General features: G+C 54.9%; 1 protein-coding gene across 9 annotated transcripts in view; it reads right to left on the reverse strand.

Moving 5' to 3' along the window:
* The window catches only part of KCNN1 (potassium calcium-activated channel subfamily N member 1), a 41,298-nt gene that overhangs the window by 3,680 nt on the left and 14,568 nt on the right, over positions 1–23,050 (reverse strand). For 6 of the 9 annotated variants that reach the window (XM_057708877.1, XM_057708876.1, XM_057708879.1 and 3 more), the window contains 7 exons: positions 18,228–18,710; positions 17,397–17,492; positions 13,829–14,247; positions 10,702–10,843; positions 6,068–6,178; positions 5,361–5,488; positions 784–853 (listed from right to left, as the gene is read on the reverse strand). In XM_057708877.1, coding sequence (XP_057564860.1) covers positions 784–853; positions 5,361–5,488; positions 6,068–6,178; positions 10,702–10,843; positions 13,829–14,247; positions 17,397–17,492; positions 18,228–18,629 — 1,368 coding nt within the window. In that variant the 5' untranslated portion in view covers positions 18,630–18,710. The remainder of the gene's footprint in view (positions 1–783; positions 854–5,360; positions 5,489–6,067; positions 6,179–10,701; positions 10,844–13,828; positions 14,248–17,396; positions 17,493–18,227; positions 18,711–23,050) is intronic. The other 3 variants (XR_009049183.1, XM_057708875.1, XM_057708880.1) reach the window with 3 other exon arrangements.

A 23,050-nucleotide genomic window follows, 5' to 3' on the forward strand; every position in this document is an offset into this window, starting at 1 on the left:
TGAGTCAGCTGACATATCTTCTAATGAATGAATAAAAAGTGGGGAACTGGATGACATTATAACCAACAAACAGATCTGTTTATAACACTCACTGATCTTATAGAGCTCTTGCAATCAACTTTAATTTCCTGAAAGATGTTTAATTGCTATACAAATAAGCTTTCTCCTGATGCTATAATTTGAACTTATATCCATAGCGAAAGAAATTTGTTTTTCTTTTAGATTTTAGAGCTTGTATGTAGATGACATTTCTAACTATGAAAGTACCACTTCACCAATTTAGCCCACTAATTACATATTCTTATTAAAGCTTTTTATTAGCTGTTAATTAAAAACTTTAAATAGCTGCCAAAAAAAAAAATAAAAGGTCTGACAAAAATTGGGACTTTCCTGGTGGTCCATGCTTCCACTGCAGGGGGTGTGTGTTTGAACCCTGCTTGGGGAATTAAGACTCTACACGCCACGCAACGTGGCCAAGAAATTAAAAAAAAAAAAAGGCTATAAATAGCTGCCAATGTTAAAAAATAAAGATTTGAAACACAAATGTAGATTTCCGGCATCATTCTAACAATTGGAGCCTCTGGTCACAGTGGACCGCTGCAGACAGGGCTTATATTCCCCAGTGGCTGGTCCCTGCCTGCCCTGCATCCTTTGCCTGGGTCACCTGTCTGCCTAGCAGAAGCTGGGCCTTGTGGTTTACTGAACATCCCTCATCCTCCTCTGAGGGCCCAACCAACTCCTTCTGGCCCAGGGGGCTGCCCCATCTCTCCCTGCCCTGCTCACCTTGGCCAGGTCTGCGAGTGTGTTGGTCTGGTCATTCAGCTTCCCTTGCTCAATCTTCACACTCCGGAGCCTGGGGGACAGGTGGGCAGGTGGGGTTGTTCAGAGGCTGTAGTGGGGTCAGGGGTCCTCCATGCACCCACCCCACCCAGTCACCCTGTGGGATATGCAGTGGGGGATGAGGGGCAAGTTGCAGGTCAGCCCCCTTGCAGCCCGTTCCCTCCTGGCATGCAGGGGGCAGCAGGGCCTGGAGGGCAGTTCAGCTACCACCCACAGTGCCCACATGCACTAACCCCCAGGAGACTTACTTCTGAGCTCTGGTAGGACCAGGTGGAGCAGAAAGAAACCACAAGGCAATTTTAATCTCAGCACAGCTGGGCGGCCTGTGCCCAACCCTGCCCACCTCATGCATGCGCCACCCCAGGGCCAGGCTGGGGGCCCTGGACAGCGGAGGGGCTGCTGCCCTTGCTCTAGGGAGAGTCCAGCCTCTGAGGGGGTGGTCCAGCCCTCAGGGATGCGTCCTCCCTCTGCCCCCTCCCTCCAGCAGCACCTCCCAGCAAATGCAGCTGCCTCCAGCCCTGCAGCCCTACCGAACGCCAACCTGTGCCAAGCTCCTGGCTCTGGAGGTGGCACTTAATCCAGAAAACTAGGCCCATACCATTTCCTGAGGGGGAAACTGAGGCTCAGAGGGGCAAAGCCAGTGTCCCACTTGCATCCTAGCAGGATTCGCACCTGCACCCACCACTCAGCCTCTGAGACCTTGGCCCCCTGAACAGCTGCCTATGGGGTTTGGAGGGTTTGTCCTCACCCCTTCTCTCCACCCCTTCTGTAGCTAAACCAGCCCAGGGAGACCATTCCAGGTAGCACTCTCTTTCCCTCCTCACTGGTCCAAACTCAACCCCTGTACATCCACATGTGACAGATGCTCAGAGTCCCCTTGGGGCCCACCCATGCTGGGTGTTGCCGGAACCCCTGAGAGGACACAGCCCTCGGTCTGGAGAAGTGGGGGTGGATACCGACACTCCCGGCCCTGGAAGCCTGGGGGTGCCCTGGAGAGGAAATGGAGGCTTGCTAAGGAGCCACTGACACGTCTGCCCTGGGGAAGTCATTCTTGGCATCTCTGGAACCTTCCTGTTATGGGTTGAATGGTGTCCCTCCAAAAGATATATTGAACATGACCTTCTTTGGAAATAGGGTCTTTATGGATTTAACTAGGTTAAGATAACTGGTGTCCTTGGACAGACACATACAGAGGGAGGACGATGTGAAGACGGGGGAGAATGTCACATGAAGATGGAGCATTGGAGCAATGCTTCTGCAAGCCAAGGAGCATCTGAGGCTGCCAAAAGCTAGAAGAGAGGCCCAGAAGAGACCTTCCCCTAATGCCTTCAGAGGGAGAACGGCCCTGCCGACACCTTGATTTTGGACTTCTGGCCTCCAGAGCAGTGAGATCAAAAATTCTGTTTTAAACCACCCAGTTTGTGGTACTTTTGTTAAAGTAGCCCTAGGAAATGCGTACACTCCCCAAGCCTATGCTGTATTCCTCAATCCGTCCTCTCATAGACCATTTCTCCCTTTTCACTGGCTGTTCATACCACGCTCCCATCTTGGGGACTCTCCAGCACAGGAAGATGCCGTGGCTTCCTCATACCTGTAGGTGGTACCTCTGGTCTCCCTGGCACTGTGCTCATTCCCACCTCCCTGCCTTTGCCCAAACTGTGCCCACTCCTTGGTATGGGCACACAAATGAGTTTCCTACCCAATTCCCATCCACCCTTCAGGCCCTAGTTCAAACTTGCTTGATTTCAGCAGCTGTTCTCATAAGGCCACTATATTTTTGGAGGGGTTCAGGGGGATCTAAGGATGAGTGAGATAGTCCTGCATCAGAACAACGGGACACAGGTAACTCACAGAGCAGGTGCCTTCTCCACAGACCTAACTCTCCTCAATTCCTACCCTCCAAATTCCCGCCAAAAACCTTTTGGGACATCCTTTGGGGCAAGGTCCAGAGCAGAGCCATGTCTGTGTCCCCCATGCCAGCACACCAGCTGGTGCAGGAAATGCTTGTGGAATGACCAAATGAACATGGGTGGTAATAACAACAACGATACCAGTTCCCATTTTCAGAAAATACTGTGTGGCAGGCAGGTGCAGGCAAGTCATCTGGTCACCCCAATTGTGTTTGATCCACACTCCATTCCTGGAGGAGAGGCATGTCACCATTGTCTCCACTTTGCACATAAGAAAATGAAGCTTGGAGTAGTGTAGTCACTTGCTTAGGCCCCACAGTTAGGTGGCAGAGACTAGATTGGGACCCAGTGGTCAGTAAACGACTGTTGAAGGGTCAAGAAGGAGGGACTTGGGGTCTTATGAGGAAACAGGACTAACACCTGGGCAAGTAAGTGGGATACCAACTCCTCTCCCTACTTCATAGGTGATAGTTGAAGCAGAGGTTGGGGGCACCATGTGTTACTAAGTGCTTGCTCTGTGCCAGGAACTATGCCAGGCATTTCTGCACATCATTCCATTTAGATCTCCCCACAGTCCTGTGAAGTAGGGACTGTTATCATGAACAATGAATCCAATCATAACAGTAAACACAATAAACATAAATGGACTAAACTCCCTAGCTAAAAGACAAGGATGATAGGGGTTCAAGGAGACTTTTAGGGTGATGAATCTGTTCCTTATCTTGACTGTGGGGATAGTTTCATGGGTTTACACATATGTGAATACCAATTAAACCGTACACTCTAAACAGTTGCAGTCAACTGTATGTCCATTATACCTTAATAAAGCTGTTCTTCAAAAAGAGGCAAAATTATTAAATAGGATTAAAAGATTAAAGTCAAGCTGGCCGAGCTTCCTCTCCCATGGCCTGGTCTCCCTATGGTCACACTCTGTTACCCTCTGGTACCCCAGGAGCTGACTGTCCCAGCCACACCCTGGGCCCTCCCCACAACAAGCTGCCTGGCTCTACCACTCACACTGGGGTTTCTCTGTGCTGCCTCTCATCTCTGTTCCTTATGGCTGACTTGGTTGCCTTTCTGTTTTACTAGTTCAGACCCTGATATTGTTTGCCTCCCTCTCTGATTCATAAGCCCCTGAGTCTGGCCTGGGAGTTCTTGGGGCAGAGGTCCATCTGATTTACCTAGGGAAGCCCAATTGTGAATGAGGTTTTCCAGGATGTAAGAGCTGGGAATGCATGGGCTTCTTCTGAAAAGTGCTAAAAACACATCTTTTCCTACTTTAAACCAGCTACTATGTGACTCAACTATAATTTATATTTGAGTGCCTGATTCCACATGATTTGAAACTGTTTAAATTCTAGACTGTGTACTGTCCCATACATCCTATATGTAGCTACAGAGCATTGAAATGTGGCTGGTCTGAATAAAAACAGGCTGTAAGTGTAAAATACACACCAGACTTCAAAGATTTACTACAAAAACTTTCTAAAATATCTCATTAATGATTTTTATATTAATCACATTCAAATGATAATATTTTGGATATATTAGATTGATTAAATATATTAACATTAATTTCACTTACTTCTTTTCACCTTTTTAAAATGTGGCTACTAGGAAATTTTAAATTATGTGTGTGGCTCACATGGTATTTCTCATGGACAGTGATTGGCACATTATGGTCTATAGGCCAAATGTGGACAGCTGTTTGTTTTGGAAGATAAAGTTTTATCAGAGTGTAATTACACCCATTCATCCTTGCTGCCTTCCTGCTACAACGGCAGAGTTGAGTAGTCGTGACAGAGACATTTTGGCCCACAAAGACTGAAATAATTACTATCTGGTCCTTTACAGAAAAAGTCTGCCAACTCTGGTTGCACACTGGATTTGCCTGAGGAACTTAAACTTAAGCTCAGGCTGTATCCCAGACTCTACTATAACTAGTGTTGGTATGGTCTGTGGGATTTGATTTGATTTGATTTCTGGCCATAGCATGCGGCTTTCCTGATCTTAGTTCCCCAACCAGGGATCAAACCCACACCCTTGGCAGTGAAAGCGTGGAGTCCTAACCACTGAACTGCCGGGGAATTCCCTGCCTGTGGGATGTTAAAAAGCACCCCCAGGTGACTCCAATGAGCAGCAAGATGAGAACCACTTGATTAAATAATCCTCAGGAAAAAGGGACAACAGAGAAAATTAAGTAATCTCTAATTACTCTATATGATCACGTGAATCAGGTCACAAATTTAATTCTGAGCTTCCTGGAAGCCAAAGCAAAAAGGGAAAATTGTTTCAGTGTCCAAGGCGAAAGTCATTTTGGCTATTCCAGGGAATACAATATGCTTCCTGCCACTTATGTTGGGTGGTTTGCACGATTTATCAGAGGTGATTGTCCTGGATAAGTGCTGGGCCCATCACCTGCCTCCCTCTGACCATCCCACCCAGCATAGAAGCTGCAGGCCCCAACCAATTGACCACCCGCCATGGGACTGGCCATGATGTGGCCACGACAAGCTGCCTGGCCTAGTCTGCAGCCTCCTCCCCGGGGGCCAGGGCTGCCTCCGTGCCAGGCAGACACAGAAACGCAAGTGGGAAAGGTGCTGGACTTACTGATGGATGGCTTGGAGGAACTTACGCTGGTGTTTCCGAACCCGGGAGTGGTCTGGCTTTTTCACCAGCCTGGTGTGTTTGTAGATGAGCCACGTCTCCCTGAGAACGTTAGCAGCGGCGTTTTTTACCTGAGGCCAGAGAAAGACCAGTTCTTTAGTGTAGGCACAAAACTATGGAAGGCTCTGGAAACTTCTGGAAACCTCCAGAAACTCCTGGAAATGCCCCCTGAGGTCCTGGAACTGCAGGTCAGGGCCATGTTTACATGTTCACATCTGTACTCTGTGTGTGTGTGTGTGTGTGTACCTAACACACATCACTTACCATGGGCCGGACCCTTTCTATACACCTTGCAAATGTTAATTCAGTGAATCTACACATGCCAGTATCTCTCTCATTTTATACGTGAGGAAATAGAGGCACAGAAAGGCCGACCTGCTGAGTTCATATAGCTTATCAGTTGTACCTGGCTGCCTTGCCACGAATCCCTGCCTCTTGCTGAGTGGCCCATGGCTGGGCTGGGACTGGGCACAAAAGCAGACACCTGTGCACAGCTCAAGGGTGTTCACATGGTGGCACAGCCCAGGGCAGTCTGGGCACACACAGACAGCATGGTGTGACCCATGGACACATGTGCAGAAGTAAGGTGGGAAGGTTCTGCCCTTGAGGACCAGGAGGCAAGGTGGCTGTGATTGGGCTGGCATCCTTACCCGCTTGGTGAGCTGAGTGTCCATCATGAAGTTGTGCACGTGTTTCTCTGCCTTGGTGAGCTCCAGCTTCCGGGCCACCACGGCCACCACAAGCGCCGTGCAGCCGGCCCCCTGCACGAAGAGGGCGAGGGGGCACGTCAGGGTCCAGCCCGTATGGGTTGCAAGTGGGATACCCTCCCTCCTCCAGGAAGTCTTCCTGGTTCCCCCCTCACCTTTGCCCTCCAAGCCTGCAGGGTTGGCAAATACCATCTTCTGCGTTTACTGACTCCCAACCCCACTTGCTTAATATCCATCGAATGTCCAGGGAACCTGTGCCATAGATTAATTCATTTGATCCCCAACAACCCCAGGAGGTAGGACCACTCTTACCTGCATTGGGCAGAGGGGAAAGTGAGGCTCGGAGATAAGAAAAAGGACGAGAAACAGGCAGGATCTGCATGTACATTTGCGGTCAATGCCCACTGAGGTGGGAGGATTTGGAAGCATTTCCATCTAGGCTTTGGGGTCTGGATGATGGGGACAGAGACCCAGCTGATATGTTGCTGACCAGTAACAAGGCTTCAATTGGTAGGGTCAGAAAGATGGCGAGAAAGAAGGGTCAGGGGACTTCCCTGGCGGTCCAGTGGTTAAGACTCTGTGCTTCCACTGCAGGGGATATGGGGTTGATCCCTGGTTGTGGAACTAAGCTCCCACATGTCATGGGGTGTGGCAAAAAGGAAAAAAAAAAAGAGTCAGGCCAGCTGCCTGTGGTGGGGCATTTGCAGGAGGGAAGAGGCAACGTGTAGGTCCCAGGATGCGGGGAAATAAAGAGAGGGGACGTCTCCCTGTGATGGGCTCCCTGCTGTTAGCAACCACCCTTCCCAGTACGTTCTGAATAGCAACTAGTCCGCCAGCTAGAGAAGGAGGCCAGAGAGGACTTGGTTGTCCACCTGGGGGCCACTTGAGAGACAGAAGGGCAGGAGTGAGGACCCGAGGGGGAGGGGGAGGCTGAGAGGTAGGGGTGAGGGGGCAGCAAAACATGAAACAGGATGGGGGAGGGAAAGGCGAGCTTCTGCCACGGAGAATTGGGAGCCAGAGAGCCCAGGACATGCAGGTGCCATGAGCCCCAGGAGTGGCCGGGGAGCAGGTGGCAGGGGCCAGTGAGGGGGGCCAGAAGATGGCTCCCTGCCTGTGCTGGAGGCTGTCTTTGGTACCTCACCCGCCCACTGCTTCCTCCTGCAGCTGCTGATTATGGAATGGAAGGAAGGAAGAGACCTGGGCTTGGCCTCTGGGCGCCAGAAGAGTGACTAGTTCTTCTTATGGATGGAAGGAAACATTTACGGGGAAGGGCGGGGACAAAGTGGCCCCCTGAGGAGACCCCCATCATGTGTTCCTGGCCAGGATGAGGGTCTTGGGAGGACTTGGGAGTGTGTTCAGGAAAAGCCCTGTCAACTGGGGCAAAGAAACATAATGGAAACCTCCGTGTGGAATACTACGCAGCCAGGAAAAAGACCAGCCAACGACTCCGTGTGATGGCATGGATGCCACGTCCAGCAAAAGACACTGAGTTCAGAGGAGACCATGCCTTGAAGTTCAAGAATGAGCAAATGTGTGGTTTATAAGCTATTGAAGGGGATGAGTCCACGGGGCTGTGCCTGGCAGGGAACACACTTGAGCAAGGGTGGAAGAGGAGAAGGCTAACAGAAGAATTAGAAACGGAAAGTGGCTTAAAAGACCAACATGGGCTTCCCTGGTAGCACAGTGGGTAAGAATTCGCCCCCCTATGCAAGGGACATGGGTTCAATCCCTGGTCAGGGAAGATCCCACATGCCAATGGAGCAACTAAAGCCCATGCGCCACAAATACTGACCCTGCGCTCTAGAGCCCATGAGCCACAATTAATGAGCCCATGCTCCGCAACTACTGAAGCCCATGCACCTAGAGCCTGTGCTCCGCAACAAGAGAAGCCACTGCAATGAGCAGCCCGCGCACTGCAAAGAAGAGTAGCCCCCACTCTCTGTAACTTCAGAAAGCCCGTGTGCAGCAATGAAGATCCAATGCAGCCAATAAATAAAAATTAATTAATTAATTATTTTAAAAAAAAAGACCAACGTGTGGGGAATTCAATTCCCTGGTTGTCCAGTGGTTAGGACTCTGTGCTTTCACTGCCAAGGGTGCGGGTTCAGTCCCTGGTCAGGGAACTAAGATCCCACAAGCTGCGCAGTGCAGCCAGGAAAAAAAAGAAAAAAAAAGAGAGAGAGAGAGAGCGTAAAGACCAACGTGTGGTTTTGTGTGATACCTGGCTGTGTGGTGACAGAGAAAAGCAAGAAACATCCCTGGCTGTAAACATTTCTACATGTGCCAAGGGTGAGTGCCAGGGCCAAGGGCCCAGAGTGAGTGGTAGGTTAAACACGGAACTAATTATTTTCTGGAAGGAGGCTCATCCCCGAGAAGAGAACATGGCTTTTCTGTTTCGCTGTGGGTTTTCTGGGTTTAACACCATCATCTTATCTGAGTGCTTTTTCTTTTTCTCTTTGTAAAGTTCATTTGCTGGGGGTGGGGGCGGGGCAGTGGATTGTGGCCGGTGTTTAGTTTTCTCCCTTCCAATCGGGCAAAATAGCATAAGGAAACATGCATAGTTGCCTTTTTAACTAAGAGAGGGGCTGGGTCAGCTTGGCCAGGAGAAACAAGGCCCTGGTTGGGGCTGGAGGAGGATGTGGACCCCCAGCTTGTGTCCAAAGAGGAGGGGACAAGAGGCAAAGAGGGGAGAGAGCCATGGCCCTGAGGAGATGGTGACAACGGAGGTGGGGGGGGGGGTGGCAGGGCAGTCTACAGGCAGTGAAGTCAGTGGAAAGACAGCCCCTCCCTCTGCAGGTGCGGATGGTATCACACTTTTGCAAGAACAAATGCATCTCTCTACGGAGAAAAGGAAGTGGCCTGGGGCAGATACTGGGGGGAATCGGGTCCTGGGGGGAATCGGGTTGGCTTTCTTTGGCTTGTGGGTGTCCATTGATTTTTTTCACAAATTGAAACCCAGCAAGATCCTGTGGGGAGAAGCCTTTCAAACAGTTGCTAACCAGGGAAGTGGAGGGAGGTGTGGCATGGGCAGGGAGGATGCAGAGACAAAGGAGAAGCAGCCAAGAAACAATAGTGCAGCCTTGAGGCAGGGTCCTGGTTCCACCTCAAGGGATACACATAACAGTATCTTTGAGCCCTTCTATGGAACTAAAACCCCCAACAAAAGGAGGATGAATTACTTGATGAAGCAGCTCATCAAGAGACCACTTGAGGGGCTTCCCTGGTGGCGCAGTGGTTAAGAATCCGCCTGCCAATGCAGGGGACATGGGTTCAATTCCTGGTCAGGGAAGATCCCACATGCCGTGGAGCAACTAAGCCCGCGTGCCACAACTACTGAGCCCACGCACTGCAACTAGTGAAGCCCGTGCGCTAAGAGCCTGTGCTCCGCAACAAGAGAAGCCTCCGCAATGAGAAGCCTGCGCACCACAGCGAAGAGTAGCCCCCGCTTGCCACAACTAGAGAAAGCCTGCGAAGCAATGAAGATTCAATGCAGCCAATAAATAATTAAAAAAAAAAGAGAGAGAGAGAGATGACCTGAGGCCAGATGAAAGGAACCCAGGTCCTGCGCACACTGAGCCTTATCAACAACTCCATCCTGGAATCATCGCTATAAAACTCTTCATCAAATCCTCCTGGGTTGGGACACACAGTTTTGAGGGACATGCGCGTGCTGTGTCCCCCTTTGCCTGGCAAAGCAATAAAGCTATCCTTTTCTACTTCACCCAAAATGCTGTCTCCGAGATTTGACTCAGCACTGGGGCACAGAGGCTGAGTGTCCGGCATCAAAATGAACACGTTAATTGGGGGCTGGGGAGAGGAGTTTCCCACCATACATCGAACAATTCATAATTCAAAACATGGAAGAGCACTCGTGGAGATGAAAGAAACTTGGAAAGAAGGTTCCAGAGGAGGGATGGGCAGGGAAGGTAATGATCAAATCAGGGTAAAGAGAAGGCCCAGACATCAAAGGTTGCCCACACAGACAGATGGACTCGAGAAGCCTTTAGGGAAGATGGGGTGCTGCCTGGGCCCACAGGAGTCACATGAGATAAACTTTACACCCAAGGGACTCAGTAGGACACCCTGACAGTCAGGCAAGGATGGGGAATTGGGCTGTGATGGTAGGACTCAGAGGGTATTGACTGGGTATCTGAGGCCTTCATGGCTCTAGGCATTTCACATAAACGAATGGACTCAATCCTTGCAACAAGCAGAGGGAGTGGGCACTGGTTACAGCTGGGGAAACTGAGGCACGGAAGCATCAAGCCCCTTGCCCTGGATCCAAGGGCTGTGAATTCAGCAGGCTGCGGAGCATAAAGGGGCAACCATGACTCTTGGTTCAGAGTGGACCACAGCATCGGGATTGGAGCATGCAGCAGAAGCTGCATAGCTAGGGCCGGAAGAACCCAAGGGGAGATGTCCCGGGAAGCCTGAGGGTGTGGGTTCCGTGTCACATCAGAGGGAAGGAGCAGGGTGGCGGAGGGGAGGGCTGACACAGGGAGGAACTCTGAGCCCGTCCAGCTCGAGAAGGCATGAGCTCCCGGGCAGTGGGGATGCACAAGGGCCCTTGCCCTTACCATGATGCCAGTGAGCAGGCACACGCCCTTCCCGCAGTAGGTGTGGGGCACCATGTCGCCGTAGCCGATGGAGAGGAAGGTGATGGAGATGAGCCACATGGCTCCCAGGAAGTTGCTGGTCACTTCCTGCTTGTCGTGGTACCTGGGGGTGGGGGCGAGCCAGGGAGGGCCCAGTCAGTCCACACGGGTCCCTCTGCCTTCATCACACCCCCCAGGGAAGGCAGGGCCCTGGGTCCCCCTGGCTGCATGGGGGCCTTGACTGCAGGGAGCTGATCACTCTGGAGGCTCAAAGTGTCCAAGGCATTGCTACAGGGCACGGTGGGGGGATGGTTAGCGCCCGGGCAGCCCTGGGTCCTCCTGAGGGTATCACAGAGCAGAAGGCAACCACACCCTCCTCCCCAGCATCCCTTCCAACCTTCTCCTTTCGCCTGATCCCCCAAGTGGCTGGTTATGGGGCAGAGAGGGGTCCACACGTGGGTGACGCACAGGAGCATGCGCACATGAGGGTGCACCCACGTGTGTTCACGCGTGTGCACACACTCCCCCTCCCAAAGACAGACACGCAGACAGATGCGGACACGGTGGCCACGGGCACCAGAAGCGGCAGGAAGTAGAGGCGAGGATTCAGGTCAGACACCAGGAAGAAATTCCCCAGCCGGCAAGGTCCCAAAGAAGGAGGAGGGCTCTATGGGGAGACGGGAGCCTGGAGGACTGCACTCTGGGGCCGGGGAGTATTAGGGAAGTCAACATGTGAAGGGATGCCTGGGGTTCTTCTGGCGGTTAGGAAGGAAGGGGCAGCTTCCTCGGCACTGGAGAGAGAGGCCTGGGACTCAACCTTTAGTGGGACAGACCACAAGGCTTTGCAAGGACGTGATTTAGTCCCAATCAAAGCCGGGTCTGCAACCCTGGCCACACAGATGGTGCACTGGTTCTACCTATGGTCAGCCCAGGCTGGGGGGGCTGAGGGGTTGGTTCTCTGGGTCTGGGGGTGGCTCAAGGTTCTGCTCCAGCTCAGCCCCCTGCCTGCAAAGCCCCTCCAGCTCAGGGAAGTCAGGGAGCCCTTTCCAGCGGACCCCCTCCTTCCTGGGCCACAGGGACAGGGCAGGCAGGAGCTGGCGGGGAGGGCTGGTCCAGGCAGATGGGGCTGGGGTCAGAGGCTCAAGACAAGGAGGAGATGGAAACCCAGAAGGTGGGAAGGATGCATGGAGGGCTTCCCAGCAGGTCCAGGGTTTGAGAGTCCTTGCCCCACCGGAGGGTCGGGTACCATTCCAGGCCCGTTCAGCCTGGGCTTCCAGACTGCCTGCTGGATGAGGGGGACCAGGGACGGAACCCCACCTTTCAGTGAGGCACGTGAGCCCCCAAGCTGCACCAGCCTCCACCTCTCAGGAGACCCGTGCTCCACACCCAGGAGGCAGTAGGAAGGGGGAACCCACCAGCTATCAGCTGTGGGCGGGGACCACCCAGGACCAGCGTGGGGGCATGCAGGAGGTGGGGCTGGACAGAGCCGCAGGGGTGGAGCGAGGCGGGCGGGGGGGCATCAAGCAGTGTCACAGGGCTCAGGATTTAGGATGGGCTGCCCCCCGGCCCTGTCCGTGCCCCACCCTCACCGGGCCCTCCTGCAGTGACCCCGCCTGGACCTCCGGGATGCCTGACGCGAGGCACCCTCTCCCACCGCCCGGATCCCGGTCCTGAGGTCTGTGGGAACTGGCATGGGGGGCACACCGGGGGCCCGAGGAGCCCCTGTGTGATGGGACGCTCAGGTGGCACACCTTGATGACGGGAGGAGCTGGGCCCTCACCCCCATCAGCCCCGCATCAGGCGGAGGCAGGTGCCACGGAGGGGGTGCTTGAAGGGCTGAGGACGGGGGTTCTGGGGGCGGGTCCAGCCCAAAGACCTCGCAGGAAGCCCAGTGCCAGCACCCCTCACCACAGCCCCTCCAGGGCCTTCCTTAGCTAGGCACGAGGCAGGAGAGACCCCCTCCCAGACAAGGCACCCCCATGCCCTGAGAGGTCCAGTGGGGCCCCACCTTCTCCTGGAACCCCCCGGGGGTTTCTGGAGACAATCAGGAATTGGGCTCTCAGGGATGTCTCTTTGCCCCTCAGAGCCTCAGTGCCCTCACATATAAGTTGGGTTGCTGGTCCTGCACCTTCCAAGGCTGTCTGGAACAAACCCTGTATGGGGGTCTTAAAAGCTGGGATGGTTTTCTCATTCACTCCAGACCCACTTAACTCTCAGAGGGAGCCGTCTGAACCCGCTGGGGCCAGCTGCCCCAACAAGGCACCAGAGCGAAGCTCTTCTCCCCCCTCCTCCCCACCCCTGCCCCCACCTTGGTGAGAAGGAGCCCAGGGATACCAAGTGCACGTGGCCCGAGAGTGGCCTGCCTCCTACTATGCTGGGCTTGACCCCGGACCCACTTGCCTGGCTGCCCTGGGACAGGCTCTCCCCGCGGCCCCGTGGGCTCTGGGCGGGTCCCGGCCACCCACCTCACCTCCCCGCTCCCTCCCTCGGTGGCAGCTGATCTTAAATTCCTGGCGGGCAGGACAGCTGGCAGCTCTGCACACATAGTTCGGCTGAGGGTAGGACTCACATGTTTTCCCTACAGTCCGGCGGGGTGGGCAGAGGGGAGAAGGAGAGCAGATTAAATTGTGGGGGGGATGGCTGGGGGGGGTCCCTGTTTCTGCTGCCTCCACCACCCTGGGCCAGAGGTCGGGCCAGTGGAGGGGCCCCTGGGGGGGAAGGGGGGAGGGGGAGGGGTCCTAGAGGGGCATGGGTCGGGGGAGGGGTTGGAGGTGACTGGGGACACAGGGTTAGAGTCCCAGGGATGAGGGAGCTGCACTTGAGGGACTGTCACTGAGGCCAGGAACGGGGGGGGGGGGTCATCAGGGTCAGGGGTCATTGGCATGGAGGGACTGTCACTGAGGCCAGGAACTGGGGGGGGGTCACCAGGGTCAGGGGTCACGGGGATGGAGTGATGGCCTTGGATCTCTGAAGTCATGGGTGGGCATAGCGTTCACCAGGGTCAGAAGTCATGGGGACAGTGTGATGGCTGGGCCAGCCCTGGGGGCGCTAAAGTCGTGGGTGGGCATGAGGGTCCCTGGGGTCAGGGGTGAGGGGGCCAGGGGCGCACCTCTCGCAGACCCGCACGGTCCAGGCGGCGATGATCCAGGAGGAGATGCTGAAGACGAGGAGCACGGTGCCCGGGCAGATGGTCATCAGCGTCTTCATGACGAAGCGCGTGTTGAAGGTGATCTTGTTGAGGGCGCCGATGCTGCGGCTCGAGGCGTCCGTGAAGATCTTGCTGTGCAGCAACATGACGCGGCCCAGCAGGTAGAGACGCAGGAACATGGGCACAGACAGCAGCACGTCCACGTCGGCCTCGGCCGCTGACGGCGCGTACGTGAAGGCTAGCCGCGCCGTCCACGTGAAGCGGTAATGGCCGGGCACCGGGTGGATGGCGCACACGGCCAGCTCCAGGGAGATGAGGAAGACGCGCTCGCACGTCATGGCGATGCGCCAGTCGTCCGCCCCGTTGTCCACCATGAACAGCTGCGGAGGTCAAGCGGGCGGGATGCGGCGGGCGTGGGACACATGCCCAGGCCCCCGGGTGAGATCCCAGCCGAAAACCCCGACGGCTTTTACAAGAAACATGGCCTCACAGGCGGAACTCCCCAGTTCTCAGGGTCGGCCGCAATTCAAGCTAAACATGGCACAGGTGTTCCTCCAAAAGTCAAACAGAGTTACCAATGACCCAGTCATCCCATTCCTAGGTATACACGTGAGAGAGATAAAAATAGTCGTTCAAACACATCCTTGTGTGCACACCAACAGAGCAGCACTGTTCACAGGCGCCCAAAGTGGAAACAACCCAAGTGTCCATCAATGGATGAAGGGATAAACAAAATGTGGTCCTTCCACACAATGGAACATTACTCACTCATAAAGAGGAATGAAGCACTGGGGCTTCCCTAGTGGCACAGTGGTTAAGAATCCGCCTGCCAATGCAGGTGACACAGGTTCGATTCCTGCTCCAGGAAGATCCCACATGCCGTGGAGCAACTAAGCCCATGCGCCACAACTATTGAGCCTGTGCTTTAGGGCCCATGAGCCACAACTATTGAGCCCATGTGCTGCAACTACTGAAGCCCACATGCCTAGAGCCCATGCTCTGCAACAAGAGAAGCCACAGCAATGAGGAGCCCGCACACCACAACGAAGAGTAGCCCCCACTCACCACAACTAAAGAAAGCCTGCGCACAGCAACAAAGACCCAACACAGCCAATAAATAAATAAATAAATAAAAAAGAAACTGCCTGCCAATGCACAGGACATGGATTTGAGCCCTGATCTGGGAAGATCCCACATGCCACGGAACAACTAAGCCTGTGCACCACAACTACTAAGCCTGTGTTCTAGAGCCCGCGAGCCACAACTACTGAGCCCACATGCCGCAACTATTGAAGCCCGTGTGCCTAGAGGCTGTGCTCCACAACAAGAGAAGCCACCGCAAGGAGAAGCCCGTGCACCACAACAAAGAGAAGCCCCCACTCGCCACAACTAGAGAAAGCCCTCACACAGCAACAAAGACCCAACGCAAAATAAATAAAAAAGAAATAAAAATTAAAAAAAAAAAAGAGGAATGAAGCACGGACACATGCTACAATGTGGATGAACTTTGAAAACATTATGCTGAGGGGAAGAAGGCAGTTATGAGTCACCCAGAGCCAAAGGGGTAATGCGGTCACCCCAGGGGGTCTGGAAGGTGGGGAGTTGAACCAAGAAGCATCACTCTCCAGCCTTCAGATCTAATGGAATTTGCCTGGTTAGGTCTGAGACAAGCCTGGGGTCTGTCGCTCCTTTCTTCTTTCACATTTCTGCTTTTGGAAGGGGAAGGTCTGTTCTATGCTGGTCGCACCACTGTATTTTGGAAGCGCACAACTTGTCTGGTGCACAGCTGAAGGAAAATTTTGTCTCCGGAGGAGTAGTACCTCAAATGTCACCCATGTCTGGTTTAGATGACATTTAAATGAGACTTTGGACTTAGAGTTGATGCTGGAATGCGTTAAGACTTTGGGGGCTGTTGGGATGGGATGAATACATTTTGCATGGGAGAAGGACATGGATTTGGGAAGTGGGCCAGAGAGTGGAGTGTTATGGACTGAACTCTGTCTCCTCAAAATTCATCTGTGGAAGCCTCAGCCCCCACTATGACTGTATTTGGAAGGAGGGCCTTTAAAGACATAATTAAGATTAAACGGGGGCTTCCCTGGTGGCTCAGCGATTAAGAATCTGCCTGCCAATGCAGGGGACGTGGGTTTGATCCCTGGGCCAGGAAGATCCCACGTGCTGTGGAGCAACTAAGCCCATGCGCCACAACTGTTGAGCCCACGTGCCGCAACTACTGAGGCCCACACACCTGGAGCCGGTGTTCCGCAACAACAGAAACCATTGCAATGAGAAGCTGCAATGAAGCATAGCCCCTGCTCACTGCAACTAGAGAAAGATTGTGCAGCAACGAAGACACATTGCAGCCAAAAAAATAAAAATAAATAGATAAAAATATTAAAAAAAAAAAAAAAAGAGGAAAAGATACCAGGGATGTGCGCACACAGAGCAAAGGCCATGTGAGGACATAGTGAGAAGGCGGCCGTCTGCAAGCCAAGGAGAGAGCCTCAGGAGAAACCAAGCCTGCCAGCACCCGATCTTGGACTTCCAGCCTCCAGAACTGTGAGAGAACACATTTCTGCTGTTTAAGCTACTCAGTGTGGTACTACCAACATACAGCGTTTCATTCTTTTCTCACCTGGCCGAATAATATTCCGTTGTTTGGCCACTGTGGATAATGTTGCTATGAACATATGTGTACGAGTTTTGTGTTAGGTTGTTGCATCTCTTGGGTGTGTAACTAGGAGTGGAATTGCTGGGTTATATGGTAACTCTATATTTAAATGTTCAAGGAGCTGCCAGACTGTTGTCCCCATCTGTACCTTCAGAAGTGCTTCCCTTAGTTCAGGGATCACTGTGTCCCTCCCTCAACCCCCAGCCAGATCAAGGACCCCTCCCACGTGCCAGACCATGGGTTTCCGCGGACAGGTCCGCATATAGTGCAACCCAGGTAGGGATTTTCCTACACCCATCTCCTGCCAGACTGCAGCTCCTTGAGGTCAGGGGTGAAAGGCCAGAGTCAGGAGCCGCATCTGACACCCTTTGGTGTCCCCAGGCCCTGGTGCACCAGCCCGCCGTGGTAACCCCTGCCTGACAAGCCCTGAGCTGGGCTCTCCAGGGGCCTGACCAGGTTTTTTGATCAACCCCTGAAATGGGAGAACACACTCCCTGGCACACGATAAATCTTTCAGACACAGGGTTTCGTGGACTCGGAAAAGCCTGGGGCTGCAAACACTGGACCTCAGGGCTGCGAAAATAACCCACGTGCACCAGAACTCCAGCCCACCTCCTGCTCCCTCCCTGTTCGTCTTCTTTACCAAATAATCAATGAAAATTAAAATGAAGATATGCATTCCAAGGAAATTTAGAGTGATCTAAACAGTGTGTCTCCACAGAAGTCGTTTCTGGTTTTTTTCCTATAAAGAGGCTACTGATCCTTTGATGTCTTACAGGGCTGGGGTCCCAGGTGCCTGGCCGTGGGGGGCTCTGGGGTGCAGGGAGGGCAGCTGCCCCAACCCCACTGGGCACTAACCTGGATCTCCCGGGCGTGGTAGAGGACGACCAGGCCCAGCAGGATGACCGTGGAGAGGCTGATGAGGCATTTGAGTGCAAATGAGTACAGGGACTCCTGGGCAAAGAGAGAGCAGAGGGCAGGACAGATGCTGGGGTGGGGGCGCGGGCAGCCCTCCTGACCTCCCCATGGTCGCTTCACTCAGAAAGTGAAAGTCCAGTCCTTCCTCCTTAGGCCTGAGCTGACAGCAAGGTGGGCCAGCACTTCAGTTTATAGGGCCTAGCCTCACACGGGCACAGCACTTCACAGGTTATAAAACCTGACTGTATGCAGATGTAGCACTTTGCAGTTTACAGGCTGACGTGGCTCTGACCTCTCTCCCTGACATGGCTCTGACCTCTCTCCGTCCTCACATCCACTTGGGGACCCACGTAAGCTGACCCTCACTGCTCTTCAAAGGGGGAAAGCTCTTTCCCTGCTTCTCAGTGCAGCCTTTCTCTGGGGCTCCCCGTTCCCAACCCCCACCCCCGCCCCGCCCCGCCCCTGGGCCTGACCTGGGAGGCAGTCCCTTCCCCACCTTCAGCCAAGGTACAGCTCCTTGGTGCAGGGCAGAGGGAATGGACTGGAGCCTTCTGGCCCCACCTGTAGCCTCCCTGCTGCCCCCATGGGGTGGACACAGCAGGAGGCCCAGGGCCCCCCCCCCACCTTTCCACCTCTAGGGACCCCCCAGCATTCCCCACCCACCTCTCCTAGGGCCGATGTGGCCCCCGACCCCATGTCCAAGGGGTCTCAGGGAGCCCAGTGGGACCAGCAGGGCCTCCCTGGGGTGCCAGGGGGAAGGGCCATGCCTACCTTGGTGTAGACCCCCCAGGACAGCTCCGTCTCTGTCACCATGACAACAATGCCGAACATGCCGAAGATGAGGGCGTAATCACTGAGGCGCTTCCGCTTCTCGAAGAGCACCCGCCGGTGGCCCAGGCGGTGGCCAACGCTGGGGGGCTTCCTTGAGCCCCTCTGCCTGCCTGCCTCGTCCTCCTCCTCATCTTCCTCTTCTTCCTGGTCCTGGGGCTGCCCCCGGGGGCTGCCGGGCGAGGGCTGGGCCGGCTCACTCTTGGCCACCACCACCTGGATGCCTGGGCCATTTGGAGGTTGCGGGGGGTGGCCGGCCTCGGGGTCCGGAGGGTCTCGGCCCAGGGCACCCAGCCCGCCACCCAGTGGCTGTCCCCCGCAGCCATTGTGTCTGTGGCTGTTCATGACTATGTGGGTGGCGGGGTTGGGCTTGCTGCCGGCCGCCCGGGGCCCAGCATGGCTCAGCAACTGGGCTCCCGCGCTGACCTGCAGGGCATGGGGGACATGGTCATGTCAGGGCCTCAGCAATCGACCAGAGGGTTAAGGACCCGACCCCAGAACATTCTGAGGTTGGAGAGGCCAGGAACTGATTGCAGCTGACGTGGACCGGCCACCGCAGAAAGCTTCAAGTCAGCCTATGTCCCTCCTCTGCTCAAAACCTCCCCATGGCTCTCCAACGCCATTGCATAAAAACTCAACTTCTCACCGTGTCCAGGAGGCCTCTGTGGTCTGGCTCCAACCCACCTTATCCTTCTCACCTTCCCCAGAGTCACTCCCTTCCACTGGCCTCGCCATTACCAGATCTGAGCAAGCTTGATCCTGCCTCAGGGCCTTTGCACATTCTGTGCTCTCTGCCTGGAACACCCTCCTACCAGACCTTTGCCCACTGACTTTTCTGTGTCTCCAAGTACCTAGAACAATGCCTAGCACACAGATGATACTCAGTAAACACTTCTGAATGCCTCAAGATGGAATCTGCCGCTGGTTTGCCTGGGAGGACTAGAGGCGCTATAAATGAGCAGTTGGGAGGTGGCTCCAAACCAGGCTTGTCTCCTTCTGACCTTCAGGCTCTTGGGCAAGTTAATCTCACTCTACTGAGCCTTCAGTTCCTCCCGTAGAGTTGTCCAAAGGCCTGAACACACTTACATGGCCACAGGATATGGCCGGGGGGACACTGGGGATCGTGGCTGTGGCTACAAGACCCTCAGCTCCCTCCTGCTTAGATGGAGGGAGGTCCGTGATCTCCAAACACATTCCAGGACCAAAGTAGCAATCTAGGATTTAACTCTAAGATCCCAGAATTGATTCTACAGGGTCTTGGGAGATGTGCTCGGCCTGGTCCTGTGACCTTGGGCCAGACTCAGTTTCCCCACCAAGGAAACTGGCTGCCAAGGAGCACGCTGTCTGATTTGCCCCCTGCTCCTGCACAGGGCAGTGTCCCATGGCATCACACGCAAGAGCAAGGACCTTGAAGACAGTGACATGCATACAATGAGGCTGCCTGGAGTCCGATCTCCTGGGTCCCAACCGGCCAGACCCTCCCCTGCCCCACCCCAGCCCACTCTCTCACTCCCAACCCCTGCAGGTACCCCCTGCTGCCATCACAGTCTGCGTTTATTGAACACCTACTACACGCCAGGCTCTGTCCTTCACACAGATTTTTCTCCTTAATCCTCACAACACCCCCCAAGAAGGAGGTCCTGGGATTTGGCCAGTTGTACAGATGGAGAAACTGAGGCACCGTGCGGTAAAGGGACCATCTCCTTTACCGCATGGTGCCAGATTCTGGACCAGGCTGCCTTGTGGGATTCTCCCAAGAAGCCACACGGCAGTGGGCTGTGGGCCAAGCATTGTCCCTTGGAAAAGGCTAAGCTGGCATGAGCTGGGGGCGCGGGAGAGGGGGCTGTGTGCACAGACAGGACACCTTCCTGGCCCTGAAGCCATGTTCCTGGCAAGTGTCACATCAGGACACGCCAAGATGAGCCACGTTGCCAGGCGGGACATGGGTGACCTTGGCCAGGACACCACTGCATGCATTACAGGACCACCTATGCCCATGTCCACCCCCCAGCCCCAAGACAGTATCTGTCCCATTCACTACATGTCCCCAGACAAGGGTGCCTGCGCACAGTAGGAACACAAGAAACATAAGTCTCAGAACATGTCCCACTTCCATCCATCTCACCAACCAGGCTGTGGCCACCTGTGACCTGAAGCTTCACCGTTTATAAGAGCTGGCCCCATGTGGCTCAGGACATCACAGTTTATATGGGCTGATCTCCTGCAGGCCCAGCACTTCAGAGTTTATAAGGCTGACCTTGGCCCTGATCTCTCTCTTCATCCTCCCAAGCACTCAGGTGCCACTCTCCTCTGGGCTAGAGCCCCTGCCTGCCACCTGAAGGGCCGTCAGCTGTTAGGCGGGGCTAAGAGCTTGCCACCAGGACACACACGGTAGCCCCAGACCTTGCCCTCGCCCAAGAGACAAGGAAACCTCAGGCACCTCTCCCATCTTCCCTCCTGAAGGTGCAGAAGGTCCCTGCCCAGGGCTTGGGGAGCACAGACAGGAGAGGCGGTGGCCTGGCAGACAGGACTGGGAGGGGGTGGGAGCGGTATAAACGACCTTCCGAAATGCACCGATGAAGATGCAATTTGGGGATGTGACTCAGCCGCCCAACTCACAAGCCAAATCCTGCCGCGTGTCCGCCATGCTCCTCCTCGCCTGGCAGCCGCGTCCTAACATGCCCTGGGCAGGGAGGGGGTGGGGTGGGGCATGCAGACAGGCGGCAGGTGGCTTCTGGGAGGGCTGAGGCGTAGAGGGCCTTCCTAGTGCCCATCACTTAATGTGGACCTAACGCTTATTGCGGGCCAAGACCTTGATCGGAATTACCGCATTTAATCTCTACTGCCACTCAGTGAGGCACATGGCATTCTTACTCCCATTTTGCAGATGGGAGACAAGGCTCAGAGAGGGTCAGCACATTGCTCAAGGTCACACGGCCAGGAAAGGCAGGCACTAACTTAGTGCAGTCTGGGGGCAGTGGGTGGCAGGATCTGCCTGGGTCCCTCTTGATGAGTGGCTGTTTGAAAAGGGAGCCAGCCTGGCCCTGCCCTTCAGGGGCCACAGAGCTCAGGACACATGCATGGTGACTGTCCAAACCCTCCCACAACCTCATAGGAAATGGAAGGACAGTGGCCTGCCTGCGATCTCGTAGGAGAAGGAGGCAGCCCGTTTCTAAAGACTGGGTGGGACCATAGGGCCCTGGGGACAAGAGACCCCACCCCTCCCCCGATTCACCTTCCCCTCCCTCACTGCAACTGGAGCTTAAAGCTGGGGTCCCCGGGACCCTCAGAGATTTCCCAAAGAACCAGAAGCCCCTGTGAAACCCCAGCCAAGGTCTGAATATCCACGAAAGGGTGTATTTTTCTGGGTAAAGGCTCTAGGTTCTCCAAGGAGTTCCCCTAAAAGACAACAAACACCCAGTGGACTGCATTTGGTTTTGAGGGTTCCTGGAATTGCCAAAATTGTCTAACATGTCAGGGGCACAAGACCTCTGTTTCCTGAATGCTGGGGTGAGGGGATGAGCAGAACCCTGCCTTCCACACTGTCCCAAGAGATACTGTAGAAAACTTGTAGGCCACGTGGGGTGGGGCGGGGGGGACCCAGGAGGGTGCTTGAGGAGCGGCGGAAAGTGTGCAGGCAGCAGAGGGCAAGGAGGCCGGCTCCTCCAAACTGTCCCACCCAACAGGAAGAGAAAGAAAATGGCCAGACCGCAAAGGCCCTCGAGTGAGCTCTTTTACAAATGATGGGTTGATTGCAGAGGGACCTTTGGGTGTCCCAGCCAGGACGAAGTCACTGCCACTTCCTCAGCTACCTCTTTAGTCAAGGGGCGTCTCGGTGCCAACCCAGCAGGGTCCGTGGCCACAATGGAGATCTCACGTGGAAAATGCTTAGCACTCAGCCGTGGGTACGCCTGTTGTGGTGACACAGCCCAACACCGTGATCTGTGTCCTTCAGAGCTGGACCAGGAGAAGGTGCCCCCTTGCCCATCGGTCTCCAAGGCAGAGCCTCCTTGGGGCAAAATGCCCACCCCACTGCTCCCAGGAACCATGGCCAGAGCAGCACACGGCAGAATCTTCTGGGATGTGTGGGTGAGTTGTGGGTTGTGTGTCCCTGTGGAGGTTGGGGAAGGACCCCAAGACACTCCTGCACCAGCACTCTTGGGGCCCCAGCTCTGCAGGGCAGACAGCATCAGTTCGACCTCCTACCCCATGGGTTGCAAGCAAGTCGTTGGATGCAGCAAGTCGTTGGCTGCCTGCCCCATCCCTTAGGCATTCCCCTCATCACCACCCAACAGGAACCTGCCAGCAGCCAGCAGGGTACAATTAGCCTGCCCTAGCCTGCTCTCCCCAGTGCCCTCCACTCTGATGCATCCCATCAGCATCTCTGGCTCACCCCCACCCTCCAGGGCAGCCGAAGCAGTGCGCTGTGCTGGGTACCGACCTCTGTGTAGGGAGAGCTGGGGCACCCGGCTTTCCGACCCCTGCCATGCTGCCCCAAATGTCTGAATACAGGGGCCAGTGGTGAGGGTCTCCTTCCTCCCATTCCCAAGTCAGTCCTGGGTCACTGCCTCCACCCCGAGAGCTCCCCCACCGTATCTATGGAGTTTGGAGACTCGCTGCTCTGTCCCCGCCAAAGTGAACCCGATACCCTCCCCCTCCAGGATGAGGGTCCGTGAATCTTTACTCACTCAGGCACCGCATATACACACATTCCCCCCGTTGTCGTGTCCCCTGGGTTGCGGACCCCACGGAAACCCTCCTGGCCC

This window comes from Hippopotamus amphibius, chromosome 15, assembly GCF_030028045.1.
Source record: "Hippopotamus amphibius kiboko isolate mHipAmp2 chromosome 15, mHipAmp2.hap2, whole genome shotgun sequence".
Taxonomy (NCBI): Eukaryota; Metazoa; Chordata; class Mammalia; order Artiodactyla; family Hippopotamidae; genus Hippopotamus; species Hippopotamus amphibius.